This window comes from Gallus gallus, chromosome 39, assembly GCF_016699485.2.
Source record: "Gallus gallus isolate bGalGal1 chromosome 39, bGalGal1.mat.broiler.GRCg7b, whole genome shotgun sequence".
Lineage (NCBI taxonomy): Eukaryota > Metazoa > Chordata > Aves > Galliformes > Phasianidae > Gallus > Gallus gallus.
This window is the reverse complement of record NC_052570.1, coordinates 157,438-177,356: the sequence shown is the minus strand read 5'-3', so window position 1 is coordinate 177,356 and position 19,919 is coordinate 157,438. Positions and strand designations below refer to the sequence as shown.

Below are 19,919 nucleotides of genomic sequence, written 5' to 3'. Positions count from 1 at the left end.
TCCCTGCCCTGTAAGTGCTATCACTGCCTCATATATGTTCATCCCTGCACCATAAGTGCCATCCCTGCCCCATAAGTGCCCATCCTTGCCCCATAAGTGCCGCCCCTGCCCCCCAAGTGCCCATCCCTGCCCTGTAAGTGCTATCACTGCCTCATATATGCTCATCCCTGCACCATAAGTGCCATCCCTGCCCCATAAGTGCCCCCCATGGCCCCCCCATGTCTCCATACCGCACGAAGTGTCGGCTCTGAACCCGCAGCCGCAGCCCCTCCAGGGCCCACGCGCTCTCCTGGCTGTGGGGACAGCGCTATGGGGCAGCGCTGTGGGGCAGCGCTGTGGGGCAGAGCTGTGGGGCAGCGCTATGGGGCAGAGCTATGGGGCAGAGCTGTGGGGCAGCACTGTGGGGCAGTGTTATGGAGCAGCGCTATGGGGCAGAGCTGTGGGGCAGAGCTGTGGGGCAGCTCTGTGGGGCAGATGACAGCACTGCCCCCCCCACATTTGGGGTCCTCTTTGGGGGGGGTGTTGGTTTTTAGGGGGGGGGCTCCGCTCACCGATGGGTGCAGGAGGTGACGGCGCCACCCACAGAGATGCAGAGATGGAACTCCACCTGGGGGGGGAAGGGGGGGCACAGGGACATCTCGACCCCCCCCAAAGAGACAGTGGGACCCCCCCACGGTGATATTTGGGACCCCCCCCCATTGGGACCCCTCCAAAGTGACCCCCCAACCCCCAGTGGTGATTTTTGGGACCCCCCCCATATGCTTACATTGGGACCTCCCTGTTGGGACCCCCCCCTCATTGGGACCCCCCCACCCCCCCATGGGAATTTTTGGGGACCCCCCCCCCCATTTCAGTACCTCCGGGTGCACCAACATCGCACGGTGGAGGAACCGGCGCACGGCGTTACAATGGGGCTGAGCTGGGGGGGGCACCTGGGGGGGCAATAAATGGGGCTGGGGGGGCAGTTGTGGGTCTGGAGGGGCAATAAATGGGGATGGGGGGGCAGCTGTGGGTCTGGGGGACAATAAATGAGGCTGGGGGGGCAACAAATGGGTGTGGGGGGGCAGTTGTGGGTCTGGGGGGGCAATAAATGGGGATGGGGCAATAAATGGGGATGGGGGGGCAGTTGTGGGTCTGGAGGTGCAATAAATGGGTTTGGGGGGGCAGCAAATGCGTGTGGGGGGGCAGATGTGGGGCTGGGGGGGCCATAAATGGGTCTGGGGGGGGAATAAATGGGTGTGGGGGGGCAGTTGTGGGCCTGGAGGGGGCAATAAATGGGACTGGGGGGGCGGTTGTGGGTCTGGGAGGGCAATAGATGGGGCTGGGGGGGCAGTAAATGGGTCTGGGGGGGCAATAAATGGGTCGGGGGGGCAGTTGTGGGGCCGGGGGGGCAGCAGTGTATTTCAGCCCCCCCCGCCCCATTCCCCCCCCCCCCATAGGACCGCTCTATCTTTATCCACCCGCCCTACTTCCAACCCCGGGGGGGCCCGGCCCAAATTTCCCCCCCCCCCATTCAAGGTGACCCCCCCCCCGGGTGCCCCCCCCCTTTTGGGTGCCCCCCATGACGTCACCACGCCCCCCCGCAATGACGTCACCGTGAAGGCCGCCCGCAGCTCCGCCCTCTGCAGCAGCCGATGGCAGCAATGGGCCACGGGGGGGGCTGGAAAGGGGGGGCTGAGCGGCTCCGGGCCCCCCCCGCTGTCACCTATATGGGGGGGGGGGACAGCACTGAGCCCCCCCCACCCCCCCACCCCCATAGAGGGCTCTTTTTATTGCGGGGGGGGGCATAAAAAGGGGGTGTGTGGGGGGTTCACCTCTCCATAGGGCTGCATTGCGCACGGAGCTGCACAGATCCCCCGCGGCTGCCACTGGGGGGGGGGGGGCAGTAATTGGGGGGGGTTCAGTGCCCCCCCCACAGACTTTTTGCCCCGGGACCCCCCCTCTTTTAAAAGCCCCCCCCCCCCCAAATACCGGTGGTGGTGCAGCTCGAAGGCCCCCCCCCCTCTGCCACCACAGCCAACAGCAGAGCCCCGTGGCGGGGGGGGCACAGACACAGCAGGAGCCCCTCCAGCACCTAAAAATGGGGGGGGGGGCGGTATATAGATGGGGGGGAGGGGGGGTAAAGAGCCCCGCCCAACCCCCCTTCCTCCCATTATGGCAATTGGAACACTGCCCCCCCCCCCAAAGGGCACCACTGAAGCCCCCCCAGGACCCCCCCCAGCACCCCCAACCCCCCCCCAGTACCCCCAGAGCCCCCTCAGCCCCCCTCAAGACCCCCCCAGCCCCCCAAATCCCCTCCCCAGAGACCTCAATGAAGGCCTCAGTGAAGGCCCCAGTGCCCCCCAAGACCCACAGAGTCCCCCCATCACCACCCAAGACCCCCCCCAAACCCTCACTGAAGCTCTTGAGCCCCCCCATGATCCCCCCCAGCACCCCCAGAGCCCCCTCAGCCCCCCTCAAGACGCCCCCCACATCCCCTCCCCAGAGACCTCAATGAAGGCCTCAGTGAAGGCCCCAATGCCCCCCAAGAGCCCCCCAGAGTCCCCCCATCACCCCCCAAGACCCCCCCAAACCCTCACTGAAGCCCTTAAGCCCCCCCAGGACCCCCTCCAGCACTCCCAGACCCCCCCAGGACCCTCACAGCCCCCCACATCCCCTCCCCAAGGGCCTCAATGAAGGCCTCAATGAAGGCCCCAATGCCCCCCAAGAGCCCCCCAGGACCCCCATCACCCCCCAAGACCCACCCAAACCCTCACTGAAGCCCTTAAGCCCCCCCAGGACCCCCCCCAGCACCCCCAACCCCCCCCCCCAGTACCCCCAGAGCCCCCTCAGCCCCCCTCAAACCCCCCCCAGTCCCCCAAATACCCTCCCCAAAGGCCTCAATGAAGGCCTCAATGAAGGCCTCAGTGAAGGCCCCAATGCCCCACAAGACCCCCCCAGGACCCCCCAAGACACCCCCAAACCCTCACTGAAGCCCTTAATCCCCCCCAGGACCCCTCCCTGCCCCCCTAAAAGGCCTTCTCGAAGCCCCCAGCCCCCCCCAGGCCCCCCCCGCACCCCCAGCACGGCCTCCTCCGCCATTTTGTGCCCCCTCTCCCGACAGCGCCCCCCCGCGGCTCGGAGGAGAAGCGCCCTCAGGAGGCGGGAAAACGGGCGGGGGGGGGGAGGGGCGTCGCCATGACAACCGCGGGGGGGAGGGCGGGGCCGTCGCCATGGGAACCAATCCCGGCTCCGCGTTGCTATGGAGACGCCGGGAGCTCCGCCCCCCCCCCCGGGCGCTGTGATGAGCGGCGGCGGCCTCAGCGCGGAGCGACAGCGGAGCTCAGGTGGGGGGGGGGGGAAATTGGGGGTCCGGGGGGGGCTGGGGAAGATTTGGGGGTCGTGAGGGGGGGGTGGAGGGGTCGGGGGGGCTCAGGGCCCAATTTTGGGGTGGGATTTGGGGGGTTTGGGGCAGCCTTTGGGGGCTCCGGGCCCGAATTTGGGGCTCCAGGCCGCGTTTTGGGGTCAGGTTTGGGGCCCAATGTTGGGGTTCAGGGCCCATTTTGGGGTTTGGGGCCTTATTTGGGGGCTCAGGGATCGGATTTGGGGCTCAGGGCCCATTTTGGGGTCAGATTTGGGGGTTCGGGGCCTTATTTGGGGCTCAGGGCCCGTTTTGGGGTCAGATTTGGGGGTTCGGGGCCTTATTTGGGGCTCAGGGCCCATTTTGGGGTCAGATCTGTGGGGTTCGAGGCCTGATTTGGGGGGGGTTGGGGCCTTATTTGGGGGTTCAGGAGCCTATTTTGGGGTTTGGGGCCTTATTTGGGGGTTTGAGGCCTTATTTGGCACTCAGGGCCCAATTTTAGGGTCAGATTTGGGGTTCAGGGATCAATTTTGGGGTGTAGGGCCATATTTGGGGTCCAATTTGGGGGTTTGGGGGCATTATTTGGGGTCTCGGGTCCCAATTTGGGGTCAGATTTGGGGCTCAGAGCTGCATTTTGGGTCAGATTTGGGGTGCAGGGCCCCATTTTAGGGTCAGATCTGGGGAGTTTGGGGCCTTATTTGGGAGTTCAGGGCCCTATTTGGGGGTTTTGAGGCCTTATTTGGGGCACAGGTCCCAATTTGGGGTCAGATTTGGGGCTCAGGCCCCAATTTGGGGTCAGATTTGGGGGCTTTGAGGCCTTATTTGGGGTCAGATTTGGGGCTTAGGGCCCAATTCGGTGGCTCAAGGCCACGTTTTGGGGTCAAGTTTGGGGGGTTGAGGCCTTATTTAGGGTCATAGGGCCACATTTTGGGGCTCAGGGCCCAATTTTGAGGTTAAATTTGCAGCTTGGGGCCCAATTTGGGGTTTTGGGGCCTTATTTGGGGTACGGGGCCCTATTTTGGGGTCAGATTTATGGGGTTTGCAGCCTTATTTGGGGGTTCTGGGTCCAATTTGGGGGTTTAGGGCCTTATTTTGGGGTAATATTTGTGGGGTTTGGGGCCTATTTGGGGGTTTGAGGCCCTATTTGGGGGCTCAGAGTCCAATTTTGGGGTCAGATCTGAGGGTTTGGGGCCTCATTTGGTGTCTCAGAGCCCAATTTGGGGCTTAGGCTCATATTTTGGGGTCAGATTTGGGGTTCAGGGCCCCATTTTGGGGTCAGGACTCCACTCTGTGCTCTCAGCCCCATATCCCCACGGGGGCCCCAAAGGCTTCAGGACCCCCCCCGTCCCCATTGCCCCCCCCCGGGCCCTGCAGCACTGCGGCATTCACTGCAGTGGCCCCATTTGGTGCCCCCCCCCCCCCCCACGTGGCTGTCACCCCCCCCATTTGTCACCTGGGTCCCCCCCCCACGTCCCCGTGTCCCCCCCCCAAGTCTGTCCCTTGTGTCCCCATGCTGTGTCCCCCCCCATGTCCCCATGCTGTGCCCCCCCCGTCCTTGTGCCCCCCCCAAGTCTCTCCCTTGTGTCCTTATGCTGTCCCCCCTTCCCCCCCAGTGCCCCCCCATAACCTCCCCATGTCCCTATGCTGTCCCCCCCCCCGCATCCCTGTCCCCCCCCCAAAGTCTGTCCCCTGTGTTCCTATGCTGTCCCCCCCCACATCCCTGTGTCCCCCCCCCATATCCTCCCCCTACCTCCCAGTTCTCCCCCCATCCCTGTGCTGCCCGCCCCCCATCTCATTGCTGTATCCCCCCTTCCCCCCCCCACGTCCCTCTGTTCCAACCCCCCCCCCCCCAATCCCGGTGCACCGCCCCCCCCCCCCCCTCCATGCCCATCCCCACCCCCCCAATTCCCCGCCTGTCAGAGAGGGGAGGGGGGGCCCGGGGGGGGGGGGGCGGCCATTTATCCCGGCGCTGAGATAAGAGCATTAAGGGCAGCGGCAGCCGGGGAGGCGGCAACAGGAGGGTAATGGGGGGGGAGGGGGGGCACACATAAACGGGGGGGGGGGGGGTCGGGGAACCCAGAGGGGCTGAGGGGGGGGGGGAACCCCCCAAGGGTGGGATGGGACCCCCAGGGTGGGGTTGGGACCACCAGAGGGGGAGGGGGGGGGTGGGTTTGGGGGGCCCCGGGATGGGGTTGGGGACCCCCCAGAATAGGGGGGGTGGAGGACCCCCCCCAGGGTGGGAATGGGTCCCCCAGAATGGGGAGGGGGGGTGATGGGGACCCTCAGGGTGGGGTTGGGACCACCAGAATGAGGTGGGGGGGGGGGGTTTGGGGACCCCCAGTGTGGCAATGGGACCCCCAGAATAAGGGGGGGTTGGTTAGATATGGGGTTGGGGCCCCCCAGGATTGGGTTTGGGACCCTCAGTATGGGAATGGAACCTCCAAAACAGGACCCCCAGGATGGGGTTGGGGACTACCTTAAGGGATCAGAGAACCCCAAGATGGGGTTGGGGACCCCCAGGATGGGATCAGGACCCTCAAAATAATGATGGAGACCCCCAGGATGGAGTCAGGACCCCCTTTAAGGATCAGAGACCCCCAGGATGGAGTTGGGGACCCCCAGGATAGAGTCGGGACCCCCATAATGGGATTGGGACCCCCGTAAGGGATCAGAGAACCCCAGGATGGGGTCAGGACCCCATAAATAGATATGGGGACCCCCAGGATGGGATCGGGACCCCTAAAGAGGAGACAGGGACCCCCAGGATGGGGTTGGGACTCCCAGAATAGGAATGGGGACCCCGAGGATGGGATTGAAGACCCCCAGGATGGGGTTGGGGACCCCCAGGATAGGGTCAGGACCCCCAAAATAGGATGGGGACGGGGACCCCCGGAATAGGGATGAGGACCCCCAGGATGGGGTCGGGACCCCCTTTAGGGATCAGAGACCCCCAGGATGGGGTTGGGGACCCCCTATGAGGGGACAGGGACCCCCAGGATGGGGTTGGGGACCCCCAGGATAGAGTCGGGACCCCCATAATGGGGTTGGACCCCCCTTAAGGGAGCAGAGACCCCCAGGATGGGGTCAGGACCCCCTATGAGGGGACAGAGACCCCCAGGATGGCGTTGGGACCCCCAGAAAAGGGATGGGGACCCTGAAGATGGGGTTGGAGACCCCCAGGATGGGTTGGGGACCCCCGGAATAGGGATGAGGACCCCCAGGATGGGGTCGGGACCCCCTTTGGGCTCTTTTCCCCCCCCCTCCGTGGCACCCCCTGGCGACACAACACGGACAACGTGGGAAGGGGGGGGGGGGGGGGGTCGGGTGTTGTGACCCCCCTCGTAACCACGTGACCCCCCCCCCGTAACCACGTGACCCCCCGCAGCCCCCGCCATGCTGTCCCCCACCGACTACGACCACGAGGAGATCCAGGAGCGCTACAGCGACATCAACAACCGCTGGGAGGACAACGGGGGGGGCGACGAGTGGGACCATGAGGGCAGCTCAGCGCGGCGCTTCGAGAGATCCCGCATCAAAGCGCTGGCGGGTAGGGGGGGGGGGCACGGGGAGGGGGGGGGGCACGGGGTGGCAATGGGACCCCCTGAATCGGGACGGGGGGGGGAGATGGGGTTGGGACCCACAGGATGGGAATGGGACATCCAGAATAAGGGGGGGGGGGGAGGGGGGCGATGGGGACCCGCAGAATGGGGAAGGGGGGGGGAGATGGGGTTGGGACCCCCAGGACCGGGGGGGGGGGGGGGAGATGGGGACTCCAGGGTGGGAATGGGGCCCCCAGAATAGGGGTGGGGGGATTGGGGCCCCCCAGGATGGGGTTGGGAGCCCCACTATGGCAAAGGGACCCCCAGAATAGGGGCGGGGGGGGATATGGGGTTGGGACACCCAGAATCGGGGGGGGGGGCGTTGGGGACTCCCATCATAAGGGGGGGGGGAGGAATATGGGGTTGGGAGCCCCATTGTGGCAATGGGACCCCCTGAATGGGGGAGGGGGGGGGGATATGGGGTTGGGAGCCCCAGGACTTGGGGGGGTTGGGGGGAGATGGGGACCCCAGGCTGGGAATGGGGCCCACAGGATAGGGGTGGGGGGGGGGGATATGGGGTTGGGACCCCCATTGTGGCAATGGGACCCCCAGGATGGGGATGGGAGCTGGATGGGGTGGATGTGGGGCGGGGGCAATTGTGGGGCTGAGGGGGCAGTTACGGCACTGGGGGGGGCAGTTGTTGGACTGGAGAGGGCAGTTGTGGGGCTGGGGGGGCAGTTGTGGGGCTGGGGGGGCAGTTGTTGGGCCGGAGGGGGGCAATTGTGGCATCGGAGGGGGGCAAACACACCCACGTGCACACCTAGACGCACACCCAGACCACGTGACCGCCCCCTCACCACGTGACCGCCCCGGCCCCGCCCCCCACCTGTTTTCCCCGCCCCCCCCATCACTCCGCGTTCCCTTTCCGTCCCCCCCCCACTCAGCCCCACATTTCTACCCCACACTTCTGCCCCCCCCCCCCCCTCCAAAAAAAAAAATGGCCGCCGCCCCCCACTCCCCCCCCCCCGGCTCTGTCCTGGAGGGGCGTTTCAAGCAGCTGCAAGGTGAGACCCCCCCCCACCCCATAGATCCTCCTCCATCCCCCCCACCCCATAGGGCCTCTCTGTGCCCCCCCGGACCCCCCACCCCTCCCCATAGCCCCCATAGGACCTCTCTGTGCCCCCCCCCCCCCCACTCAGCCCCTATGGGTCCCCCCCCACCCCCCCTCCCCAGCCCCATAGATCCCTCCAGCCCCCCCCCCCCCCCCCCCATGACCCCCCCAGCCCTATAAATCCCCCCCATCCCACCCCGTCCTCTATAAGTCCCCCCCCCACCCCTCTCCCCAGCCCAGGAACCCCCCCAGCCCTATAGATCCCCCCCAACCCCTATAAACCCCCTCCCCCCCCCCACACACACAGCCCCCCCAGCCCTATAGATACCCCCCATCCCCTATAAGTCCCCCCCCAGCCCTATAAGTTCCCCCCACAACCCCCCCCCCCCCCCCAGCCCTATAGTTCCCCCCCAGGAACCCCCCCAGCCCTATAGATCCCCCCCCATCCCCTAACCCCCCCTCCCCCCAACACACACACACAGAACCCCCCCATCCCCTATAGATCCCCCCCATCCCCTATAAGTCCCCCCCAGCCCTACAAGTCCCCCCCATCCCCCCCCATCCCCTATGTCCCCCCCACGACCCCCCCAGCCTCACAATCCCCCCCCAACCCCCATTCCTATTGGCCCACATCCCCCCCCCCACCCCAAAATCCCTTTAGGTTCCCACGAACCACCCCGAAACCGCCCCCTCCCCTCCCCCCCCCACCCACAAACCCCGAAACCGCCCCACCCATCGCCCCCAGGCAGGGCAGGCCGGGCTGAGCGGGGAGGGGGGGGGGGCTCATTATTCTGTGCCCCCCCCACGTAACCCCCATCCCCACCCCCACCCTGAACAGCTCTGAAGTGGAGGGGGGGTTGGGGGACACAGTGTGCCCCCCCCAAAATGGAGCTGTGTGTGTTGGGGGGGTTTTAGAACCTCCAATAGCCCCCCCCCAAAAAAAGAAGCAACCCAGACCCCCCCCTTCCCCAACAGCAGCCAAACGGCCCCCCCAGGGACCCCCAAAAGCCCCCCCCCAACACCAAGACCTCCCCAGTACCAAGACCCCTCCATATTCTCCTAACCCCCCCCACAGCCCCCCAAAACCCCCCACAACACCGAGACCCCCCCAAAGCCCCCCCCCCAGTACTCAACCCCCCACCCAGGGCCCCCCCAACACCAAGACCCCCCCCAGACCCCCCAAAGATCCCCTCCAATACCCCCCCCCCCAGGCCCCTTAAGCCCCCCCCCAACACCGTGACCTCCCCCAGACCCCTCTAAACTCCCCCCCACCCCAAAGCCCTCCCCAAACCCACCCCAAAGACCCCCCCCCACAACAAAGACCCCCCCCAAAGCCCTCCCCATTCCCCCCCACCCCCACGAAGCCCCCCTCCTTAAACAAAGCTGCCCCCCCAGCCCCAAATCCTCTTAGTGTTAATCCAGGGTTGGTGCCAGGCACAGTCAGTACAGGGCCGCCCCCCCCCCCCATATGTGTGTGTTTGGGGGGGAGGTGATATTTTGGGGGGGGCTGTAGGTGTTGGGGGGGAGTTAAAAGGGTCTGGGGGGGGGTCGTCAGTGTTGGGGGGGGTTGAGGGGGGTCTGGGGGGGTTTAGAGGTGTCTGAGCGGGGGGTCTCAGTGTTGTGAGGGGTTCTGGGGGGGCGGTTGGGTACTGGGGGGGCTTAGGGAGGTCTGGGGGGGGGTCTCAGTGTTGTGGGGGGGTTAGCGGGGCCAGGGGGGGATTGGATACTTGGGGGGGGTTAGAAGGGTCTGGGGGGAGGTTTCTCAGTGTTAGGGGGGCTCTGGGGGGGGGTCTTTGGGGTCTGGGGGTGCTTTTGGGGGGCCACGGAGGGGGGCTTGGGGATGGGGGGGGGCTTAGGGGGGTCTGGAGGGGAGTTGGGTATTGTGGGGGGGTTCAGAGGGGTCTGGGGGGGGCTTGGTGTTGTGGGGGGGCTTTTGGGGGGGGTCCTGGGGGATGGGTTGGGTACTGGGGGGCTCTTAGGGGGTTCTGGGGGGGGTTCAGTGTTGAGGGGGGCTATTGGGTGGCTTAGGGGGCCCTGGGGGGGGGGCGGGGGTTTGGTATTGGGGTGGTCTGGGGGGGAGGGGCTTAGTGCCGGGGGGGGCACGAGGTGGGGGAGCCCCCCCAGGCTGTGAGCTGTGCTGTGTGCACCCCACAGGTGGGTAAGGGCTCCCTCCCCCCGCACCCCCACGCTGGGGGGGGTCTGACAACACGGGGGGAGGGGTCTCATTTTACCCCCCCCCCCTTTCCCAGACGAGAGGGAGGCGGTGCAGAAGAAGACCTTCACCAAATGGGTGAACTCCCACCTGGCGCGCAGCACCGCCCGCATGGCCGACCTCTACTGCGACCTCCGCGACGGCCGAATGCTGCTGCGGCTGCTCGAGGTGCTGTCGGGGGAGGCGCTGGTGAGAGAGAGACCCCCCCGGGACCCCCCCCACCACGGGAACCCCCCCGCCCCCCCCGTGGGGCCCCCACTGGGAATCCTCACCCCTGGATCCCAATGGGATTCCTATCCTGAGACCCCCCCCCCCCCCGGTACCCCCACCCTAAGCCCCCCCCCATGGGACCTACATTGGGAATCCAACCCTGGGACCCCCACCCTGAGAACCCCCCCCCCACAGGACCCCCCCCTACCACGGGGCCCCCACTGGGAATCCAACCCTGGGACCCCCACCCTTAAGTCTCCACCACGGGACCCCCAGTCTGGGATCCCCAACTCAGGGTGCCCCCTACTGGGACCCCCCCCCAGTGGGACCCTCACCCCTGGATCCCAATGGGACTCCTATCCTGGGACCCCCACCCTGAGACCCAAGCCCACCCTCAGACCCCCCCCAGTTTGCCCCCAACCCAACCCCATCCCAGGGACCCCCAGACTCCCTCCAATTTGCCTCCCCCCCAATTTGCCCCCCCCCCCACCCCCTCATGACCCCCAGACCACCCCAGGACCCCCAAGAACCTCCCCCAATTTGCCTCCCCCCCAACCCAACCTCATCCCAGTGACCCCCAAGACCCCCCCCCCCAGTTTGACACCCCCCCCCACGATCCCCAGACCACCGCAGGACCCCCAAGACCCCCCCCAATTTCCTCCCCCCCCATTTGCCTTCCTCCCCATGACCCCCAGACCACCCCATGACCCTCAGGACCCCCCCGCAATCTGCCTCCCCCCCCCAATTTGACGCCCCCCCCCCCCCAGCCGAAGCCCACCAAGGGCCGGATGCGGATCCACTGCCTGGAGAACGTGGACAAAGCGCTGCAGTTCTTAAAGGAGCAGCGCGTCCATTTGGAGAACGTCGGCTCCCACGACATCGTGGATGGAAACCACCGCCTTACGCTGGGCCTCGTCTGGACCATCATCCTCCGCTTCCAGGTGCCCACCCCGGGGGTCCCAGAGCCCACCCTTGGGGTCTCAACCCCACCCCGGGGGTCCCAGAGCCCACCCTGGGGGTCTCAACCCCACCCCGGGGGTCCCAGAGCCCATCATGGAGGTCCCACCCTCACCTTGGGGGTCCCAGAGCCCACCTGGGGGGTCTCACACAGACCATGGGGGTCTCAACCCCACCTTCAGGGTCCCAGAGCCCACCGTGGAGGTCCCAGAGCCCATTGGGAAGACCTGAGTCCATTGTGGGGGTCTCACACTGATCATAGGGGGGGTCCTGAGCCCTCCCCGGGGGTCTCACCCTCCCCCTTCCCCCCCCAGATTCAGGACATCAGCGTGGAGACGGAGGACAACAAGGAGAAGAAGTCAGCCAAGGATGCGCTGCTGCTGTGGTGTCAGATGAAGACAGCGGGGTGGGCACTGGGGGGGTCCTGGGGGGCGCTCTTGGGGTCTGAAGGGGGTTTCAGGGGGATCCTGGGGGGGTCCTGGAGGTCCTGGGGAGTGCTGGAGGGTCCTGGGTTTGTCATGGGGGTCTTGGGGAGTCCTGGTGGTCCTGGGGGGGAAGGGGGGAGGAGGGGGAGCTGAGAAGTTCTTGGGGGTCCTGGGTTTGTCATGGGGGTCCGGGGGGAGGTCCTGAGGGTCCTGGGCTATAATGTGGGGTCCTGGGGGGTTCTTGGTGGGTAATGGGAGGTCCTGGGGGTCTTGGGTGGGTCCTGGCAGTCATGGGTTTGTCGTGGGTGTCCTGGAGGGTCCTGGGGGGCTCCTGGTGCATAATGTGGGGTCCGGGGAGGGTCTTGGGGGTGTCGTGGGGGTCCTGGGGGGGTCCCGGGGGGGTCCGGTGCTCTGAGCCGTGCACTGCAGGTACCCCAACGTCAACGTGCACAACTTCACCACGAGCTGGAGGGACGGGATGGCCTTCAACGCCATCATCCACAAACACCGGTGGGCACCGGGGGGGGGTGGGGGGAGGGGGGTGGGGGCGGCACAGCGAGGTCCCTATGGGGCACGATGACATCCCTATGGGGCACAGCAAGGTCCTTATGGGGCACGATGACATCCCTATGGGGCACAGTGACATCACTATGGGGCGCAGTGAGGTCCCTATGGGGCGCAGTGGAGTCCCTATGGGGCGCAGTGGTGACTGTGGGGCGCTGCAGGCCGGACCTGGTGGACATGGAGGCGCTGCGGCGCTGCAACGCGCACTACAACCTGCAGAGCGCCTTCAATGTGGCTGAGAGAGAACTGGGGCTGACCAAACTGCTGGACCCTGAGGGTGAGGGGTCTGGAGGGGGGCGGGGGGGTCCAATGGGGTCCCAGGGGGGGCTCTGGGGGGGGCCCTTGGGGGGGGTTCTGGGGAGGGGATGAAGGGGTTTGGGGAGTCCAGGGGGGGGGTTATGGAGGGGGTTATGGGGGGGATGGAGGAGTTTGGGGGCTTCATGGCGGATCCTGGGGGGGATTCTGGGGGGTTTGGAAGTTCAGGGAGGTTCCTGAGGGGGTCTGGGAAGATTCTGGGGGTCTTGAGGTGGTCCTGGGGGGGTTGGGAAGGTTCTGTGAGGTCTGCGGGTTTGGAGGGGGGTCGTCTGGGGGCTTTGGGGAGGTCTGGGGGTCCTTGGGGGTTATTTTGGGGGATTCTGAGGGGGTTCTGTGGGGTCTGGGAGTTCAGGGCGGTCCTGAAGCGGTCCGGGGACGTCCTTGGGGGGGTTTGGTGGGGTCTGGGAGGGCCTGGGAGGGTTCTGGGGGGGCTCTTGGGGTACAGGGGAGGATGTGGGGAGTCCTGAGGGGGTCTTGGGGGTTCTGGAGGGGTTCTGGGATGTCCTGGAGAATTCAGGGAGTTCCGGGGGGGTCCTGAGGGGATTTTTGGGGTCCTGGGGGGTGGTTTTGGGGGGGGTTCCACCCCACTGACGCCGCGGCACAGATGTGAACGTGGAGCAGCCCGACGAGCGCTCGGTGATGACATACGTGGCCACACTGTACCACTACTTCTCCAAAATGAAAGCGTTGGCCGTGGAGGGGAAACGCATCGGGAAGGTGGGACGGACGGACGGACGGACAGAGGGCCACTGAGGGGGGAGGGGGGGGAGGGAGGGAAGGAGGGAGGGATGGGTGGATGGATGGATGGAAGGACAGAAGGATACATGGATGGATGGATGGATGGATAGAAGGGCAGACAGATGGAAAGGTGGATGGAAAGAGGGTGGATGGGTGGAAGAACAGAAGGATGGAAGGAATGATGGACAGATGGATGCATGGAAGGACGGACAGAAGGATGAATGGATGAGTGGATGGGTGGATGGATGGAAGGACGGACAGCCAGAAGGATGGAAGGATGGATGGATGTGTGGTTGGTTGGACAGACAGACGGATGGATGGATGGAAAGAAAAGGATGGACGGCCGCAGCGGGCGCTGCCCGTGGTGCTGATGCGGAGCTGACCGTGGTGCTGATTGTGCTGCTGGTCGCGGTGCTGATTTTGGTGCTGTCCGTGGTGCTGGTTGTGGTGCTGACCATGGTGCTGATCTGGTACTGTCCGTGGTGCTGATGCGGTCCGTTGCAGGTGCTGGAGGCGGCGCTGGCGGCGGAGCGTTTGGTGCAGCGCTATGAGGCGATGGCGGCGGAGCTGCTGGGGTGGATCGACCGCACCGTGATGGCACTCAATGAGCGCCAGTGGGGATCTATGGGGCTGAGCGGGGTGCAGAGCCAACTGCAGGCCTTCAACACCTACCGCACTGTGGAGAAACCCCCCAAGTGAGCGCTATGGGGAGATGTGGGACGCTATGGGGTGCTGTGGGGTTGTGTGGGGCAGAGTGGGGTGGTGTGGCATGGTGTGGGGCTGTGTTGGTGCCATACTGTGGCCATACTGGGACCACCTCAGTGCCATACGGTGCCATGTTGGTGCCCTGCGGTGCCACAGCAGTGGCACGCAGTGCCGTAGTGGTGCCACACGGTGCCATACAGTGCTTTCTCTCCCCCAGGTTCACCGAGAAGGGTCACCTGGAGGTGCTGCTGTTCACCATTCAGAGCCGAATGCGCTCCAACAACCAGAAGGTGTTCGTGCCGCGCGACGGAGCGCTGCTGGCCGACATCAACCGGGTGCGTCTGCCCCACAAGGACCCATAGCGACTCAGAGGGACCCACAGAGACCTACGCAGGTCCATAGGGATCTACAGAGACGCATGGAGACTCATAGGGACCTAATATTTCCATAGAGACCTATAGAGAAACTCAAAGATGCAGTGTCCCCATTGTTGCCCATATTCCCATGCCCCCACGTGCCCATAACCCCATCATCCTGCATCCCCATAATCCCATAACCCCACATCCCCATCATGCCACAACCCTACAATCCCATCACCCCATAATCGCCTGATCACCCCATAATCACCCCACAACCCCACCACCCAATATCCCCACAATCACCCCATCACCCCGTATCTGTGTGTCCCCCCCCGCCCCCCGCAGGCCTGGGAGCGCCTGGAGAAAGCCGAGCACGGCCGCGAGGTGGCGCTGCGGGCGGAGCTGATCCGGCAGGAGAGGTTGGAGCGGCTGGCAGCGCGATTCGAAAGGAAGGCGGCCATGAGGGAGAGCTGGCTGAGCGACAACCAGCGCCTCGTGGCACAGGTGGGGGGGGGGGGGGGGGGGGGAGAGCTGGGGAGCGGCGATGTGGGGCAGTGATATGGGGCAGAGCTATGGGGCAGTCCCCCCATAAGCCACCCCAATGCCATCGATGTTAGTGCTATGGGGACACTGCTCCCATAACCCTTCATGGTACCCCCAGTCCCCCCATAACCCATCCCAGCATCCTCATAACCCATCATGATACCCCCAGACCCCCATAACCCATCCCACTGCCCCCATAACCTATTATGGTACCCCCATAACCCATCATGATACCCCCAGACGCCCACAACCCATCCCAGTCCCCCCATAACCCACCCCAGTACCATCGGTGTCCCTGCTATGGGGATACGGGACCCCCAACGCCCATCCCGGTGCCATCCTTGTCCCCCCGCCCCCCCAAATCCCCCCCAGGACAACTTTGGCTCTGACGTGGCGGCGGTGGAGGCAGCGGTGCGGAAGCACGAGGCCATGGAGACCGACATGGCGGCCTACAGAGGGCGTGTGGAGGCGGTGAGCGCCGCGGCCGAGGAGCTGGAAGCCGAGCGGTACCACGACGTGAGGAGGGTGATGGAGAGGAGGAAGAACGTGGGGAGGCTGTGGGACATCCTGAGGAGGTCGGTGGAGGAGAGGAGAGAGAGGCTGCTGCTGCATGTGGAGCTGCAGGGAGTGCTGAGGGATCTGCAGCACCTGGCAGGGTGGATGGAGGAGATGGAGGTGGGTGGGGGTGGGGGGATGGGGGGGGTACAAGGGGTGGGGGGGGGATGGGGTATGGGGGGGGATGGTGGGGATTGGGAGGGGATGGAGGTGGGGATGGGGGGGATGGAGGTGGAGGATGGGGGGGATGGAGAAGATGGAGGTGGGGGGGGATGGGGGGATGGAGGTGGGTGGGGGTGGAGGGCGACTGGGGGGGGTGGAGGTGAGGGGGGGGGGGGATGGGACTGGGGGGGAGGACGGGGTGATGGAGGAGATAGAGGGGGGCGTTGGTTCCAGTGGTGGTTCTGGGTGTTGGTGTTGGTTGTGGTGTTGGTTGTGTTGTTGGTTCCAGTGATGGTTCCCAATGGTGGTTCTGGGTGTTGGTGTTGGTTGTGGTGTTGGTTCCAGTGGTGGTTCTAGTGGTGGTTCTGGGTGTTGGTGTTGGTTGTGGCGTTGGCCCTCAATGGTGGTTGTGGTGTCGGTTCCCAATGGCGGCTCCCAGCGTTGGTTCCGGCTGTCGCCGGTTCCGGTTCTGCCGCCCGGCTCTGATGGGCTCTGTGGGTTCCCTCAGGCCCGGCTGCAGTCGCAGGAGCTGGGGAAGCACCTGCAGGCCGTGGATGAGCTGCTGCAGCTGCACGCGTTGGTGGAGGCCGACATTGCGGCGCAGGCGGAGCGCGTGCGGGCGGTGAGCAGTGCGGCGCAGCGCTTCGCCCGACCCACAGAGGGTGAGCGTGGCCTGGGGGGCTCTGGGGGGGCTCTGGGGGGGCATCAGGGGGCAGCTCATTTTATTGTCCGAGAACTTTTCTAAGCCAACCTATTCTGTGACCTTCAAGGATCTTTGCAACCCAACCCACTCTATGATCTTCAAGGACCCTTCCGACCCATCCCAATCTATGCTATGATTTTCAAGGACCTTTCCAACCCTTACCCAATCCTCTCAATGACCTTCAAGAACCCTTCCAACCCACCACAACCCATTCTGTGACCTTCAAGGACCCTTCCAACCCCATCCAACCCATTCTGTGACCTTCAAGGACCCTTCCAACCCCATCCAACCCACTCTATGACCTTCAAGGACCCTTCCAACCCACTCCACCCCATTTTATGACCTTCAAGGACCCTCCCAACTGAACCCAACCCCCTTTATGACCTTCAAGGACCATTCCAACCCACTGCAACCCATTTTGTGACCTTCAAGGACCCTGCCAACTGAACCCAACCCACTTTATGACTTTCAAGGACCCTTCCAACCCACTCCACCCCATTCTATGACCTTCAAGGACCCTGCCAACTGAACCCAACCCACTTTATGACCTTCAAGGACCCTTCCGACCCACCCCACCCCATTCTACGACCCCCCCAAACTCCCCCCCCCACCGTAACCCACCCCAACGCCATCTCCCTGCCATAGGCTACAAACCCTGCGATCCAGAGTTGGTTCGTGAGCGCGTGGCGAGGCTGGAGCAGCGCTACCGGCAGCTGACGGAGCTGGCGGCCCAACGCCGCGCCAGGCTGGAGGAATCGCGGCGCTTCTGGAAGTTCTTCTGGGACGTGGGAGAGGAGGAGGCCTGGATGCGGGAGCAGGAGAGGCTCCTCTCCTCCGAGGACGTCGGCCGAGACCTGACCAGCTCGCTGCGCCTCCTGAGCCAACACGCCGCCTTCCGGCACGAGCTGAGCGGCCGAGCCGGGCCATTGCAACAGGCGTTGGCCGAAGGCCGGGCTTTGGTGGGCCAGGGGCACGCAGGAGCCCAGCGGGTGGGCGACCGCCTGCGGGAGCTGGAGGAGCGCTGGAGGGCGCTGGGGGAGCTGGCGGAGGAACGCGAGCGGCGCCTGCGGGACGCGGCCGCGCTCTTCCAGTTCCAAGCCGAGGCTGCCGACGTGGAGGGCTGGCTGGAGGACGCGCTGCGCCTGGCCGGCAGCCCCGAGTTGGGCCACGACGAGTTTTCCACTCGCAGCCTGGCTCGGCAGCACCGCGAGGTGCAGGAGGAGGTGAAGGGGCACCAACCGGCCATCGCGGCGCTGCGGGAGCAGCTCGGGGCTCTGCCGGAGGGCTTTGCCGACGTGGCCGGCGTGGCCGGGCGGCTGCCGGCGTTGGAGCGGCGCTACCGGGAGCTGTGGGAGCAGACGGAGAGGAGGCGGACGGAGCTGCAGGACGCGCTCACCCTCTACACCATGCGCAGCGAGGCCGACGCCTGCGGGCTGTGGGTGGGGGAGAAGGAGCAGTGGCTGCAGGCGCTGCTGGTGCCCGAGAAGCTGGAGGACCTGGAGGTGGTGCAGCAGCGGTGAGACGAGGGCACACGGCTAATTAAAGCCCATTAGACCCAACGCAGCCCAGTGAAACCCAATTAAACCCAACGCAACCCCACACAACCCAATTAAACCCAATTCAATCCAATTGAACCCAATTAAACCCAACCCAACACGCCCCAACCCAACCCAACTCAATGCAACCCATTTCGTTGCAGTCCAACCCAACACAACCCAACACAACCCAACCCGAATCAATCAAACCCAACCCAACTCAGTTAAACCCAACCCAGCTCCATCCAACCCAACCCAACCCACCCCCCCGTCACATCCCCCTTTTGGTGCCCCACCCCTCACCGTGGTCTCTGTGTCTGCAGCTTCGAGACGCTGGAGCCGGAGATGAACAACATGGCGTCCCGTGTGGCTGCCGTCAACCGCGTCGCCGACCAACTGCTGGCATCCGATCAGCGCAACCAGGAGAGCATCCGCGCCACACGAGAGCAGCTCAACGCCAGGTGGGGCCCCGGGTGGGCTTGGGGGGGGGGGGTGGCTCTGGGAAACCTCACCATGGGTGGAGGCAGGAGAGTGGAAGGGGACGGAGAGCAGAAGGGGAATGGCTTCAAAGTCATTCTGTGGCTCTACGATATTGAACGTCCTCGGCAACCCGACTCCACACAACTCAACCTAACTCCACACAACTTAACCCAATCTAATCCAACCCAACCCAACTCAGTTTAACCCAACCCAACCCAACTCAACCCAAGTCAACCCAACCCAACTTAACTGAAACCAACCCAACCCATTTCATAGATTTTTGGTCTGTAAAGACCCTTCCAACCCCCCCCACCCCATTCCATGATCTCTAAGGACTCCTCCAACCCCCCACCCCATTCTGTGACCCCTAAGGCCCACCCCGCTCCATCCATCAGTCCTTCCCCCCCCCGAGCTCAGCTCCAGGCTCCGTCCCCCCCTCACCGCCACACCCCCTCTCCCCCCCATGCAGCTGGGAGCGGTTCCGCTCTTTGGCCGACCGGAAGAAGGACGAGTTGAGCTCCGCTCTCAACATCCAGAACTTCTACCTGGAATGCAACGAAACCACGGCGTGGATGAAAGAGAAAACCAAAATCATCGAGTCCACCCAAGGCCTCGCCAACGACCTGGCCGGCGTGATGGCCTTGCAGTGCAAACTATCCGGCGTGGAACGCGACCTGGACGCCATCCAGGGCAAACTGTGCGACTTACGGCAGGAAAAGGAGAAGCTCTCATCCGAGCACCCGGAGCAGGAGGCCGCCATCTCCCAAAGGCTGACGGCCATCGAGGCGCTGTGGGACGAGCTGTGCCTCTGCCTGCGGCGCCGCGAGGAGTCCCTGGGGGAGGCCAGCAAACTGCAGGGCTTCCTGAGGGATCTGTCCTCCTTGCAAGGCTGGCTGAGCCGCACGCAGACGGCCGTGGCTTCCGAGGACGTGCCGGCAACGTTGGGTGAAGCCGAAGCGCTGCTGAGGCAGCATGAGAGCATCGGGAAGGAGATCGAGCACTACGGGGACGATTACCGCAGCGCCAGGGCGGTGGGGCGGGAGGTGACGCGGGGACAGACGGACGCGCAGCATCTGTTCCTGCTGAGGAGACTGGAGGCCTTGGATACGGGCTGGGAGGAGCTGGGGAGGATGTGGGAGAACAGACAGCAGGTGCTGTCCCACGCCTTGGGATTCCAGGTGTTCCTGAGGGACTCCAAGCAGGTGGAGGGCGTGCTGAGCACACAGGTGGGGCTTTGGGGATGGGGGAGGGGGGACATGACAGGAGGGGTGGGATTGGGGGACAGTAGGGGTAGGATTGGGGGACAGTAGGGGTGGGATTAGGGCAGTAGGGGTGGGATTGGTGGACAGTAGGGGTGGGATTAGGACAGTAGGGGTGGGATTGGGACAGTAGGGGTGGGATTAGGGTGGGATTGGGACAGTAGGGGTGGGATTGGTGGACAGTAGGGGTGGGATTGGGACAATAGG

General features: G+C 64.9%; 1 protein-coding gene across 1 annotated transcript in view; it reads left to right on the top strand.

The window, feature by feature from the left end:
* The first annotated feature begins 3,200 nt into the window (after nt 1-3,200).
* Nucleotides 3,201-19,919, top strand: part of SPTBN2 (spectrin beta, non-erythrocytic 2) — a 29,016-nt gene continuing 12,297 nt past the window's right edge. The window contains 16 exon segments of the mRNA XM_025145513.3: nt 3,201-3,326; nt 6,726-6,887; nt 10,240-10,391; nt 11,180-11,353; nt 11,684-11,775; nt 12,224-12,304; nt 12,520-12,635; nt 13,278-13,390; nt 13,916-14,106; nt 14,334-14,451; nt 14,821-14,979; nt 15,391-15,693; nt 16,244-16,397; nt 17,084-17,954; nt 18,297-18,434; nt 18,923-19,679. Coding sequence (XP_025001281.2) covers nt 3,242-3,326; nt 6,726-6,887; nt 10,240-10,391; nt 11,180-11,353; nt 11,684-11,775; nt 12,224-12,304; nt 12,520-12,635; nt 13,278-13,390; nt 13,916-14,106; nt 14,334-14,451; nt 14,821-14,979; nt 15,391-15,693; nt 16,244-16,397; nt 17,084-17,954; nt 18,297-18,434; nt 18,923-19,679 — 3,666 coding nt within the window. The 5' untranslated portion in view covers nt 3,201-3,241.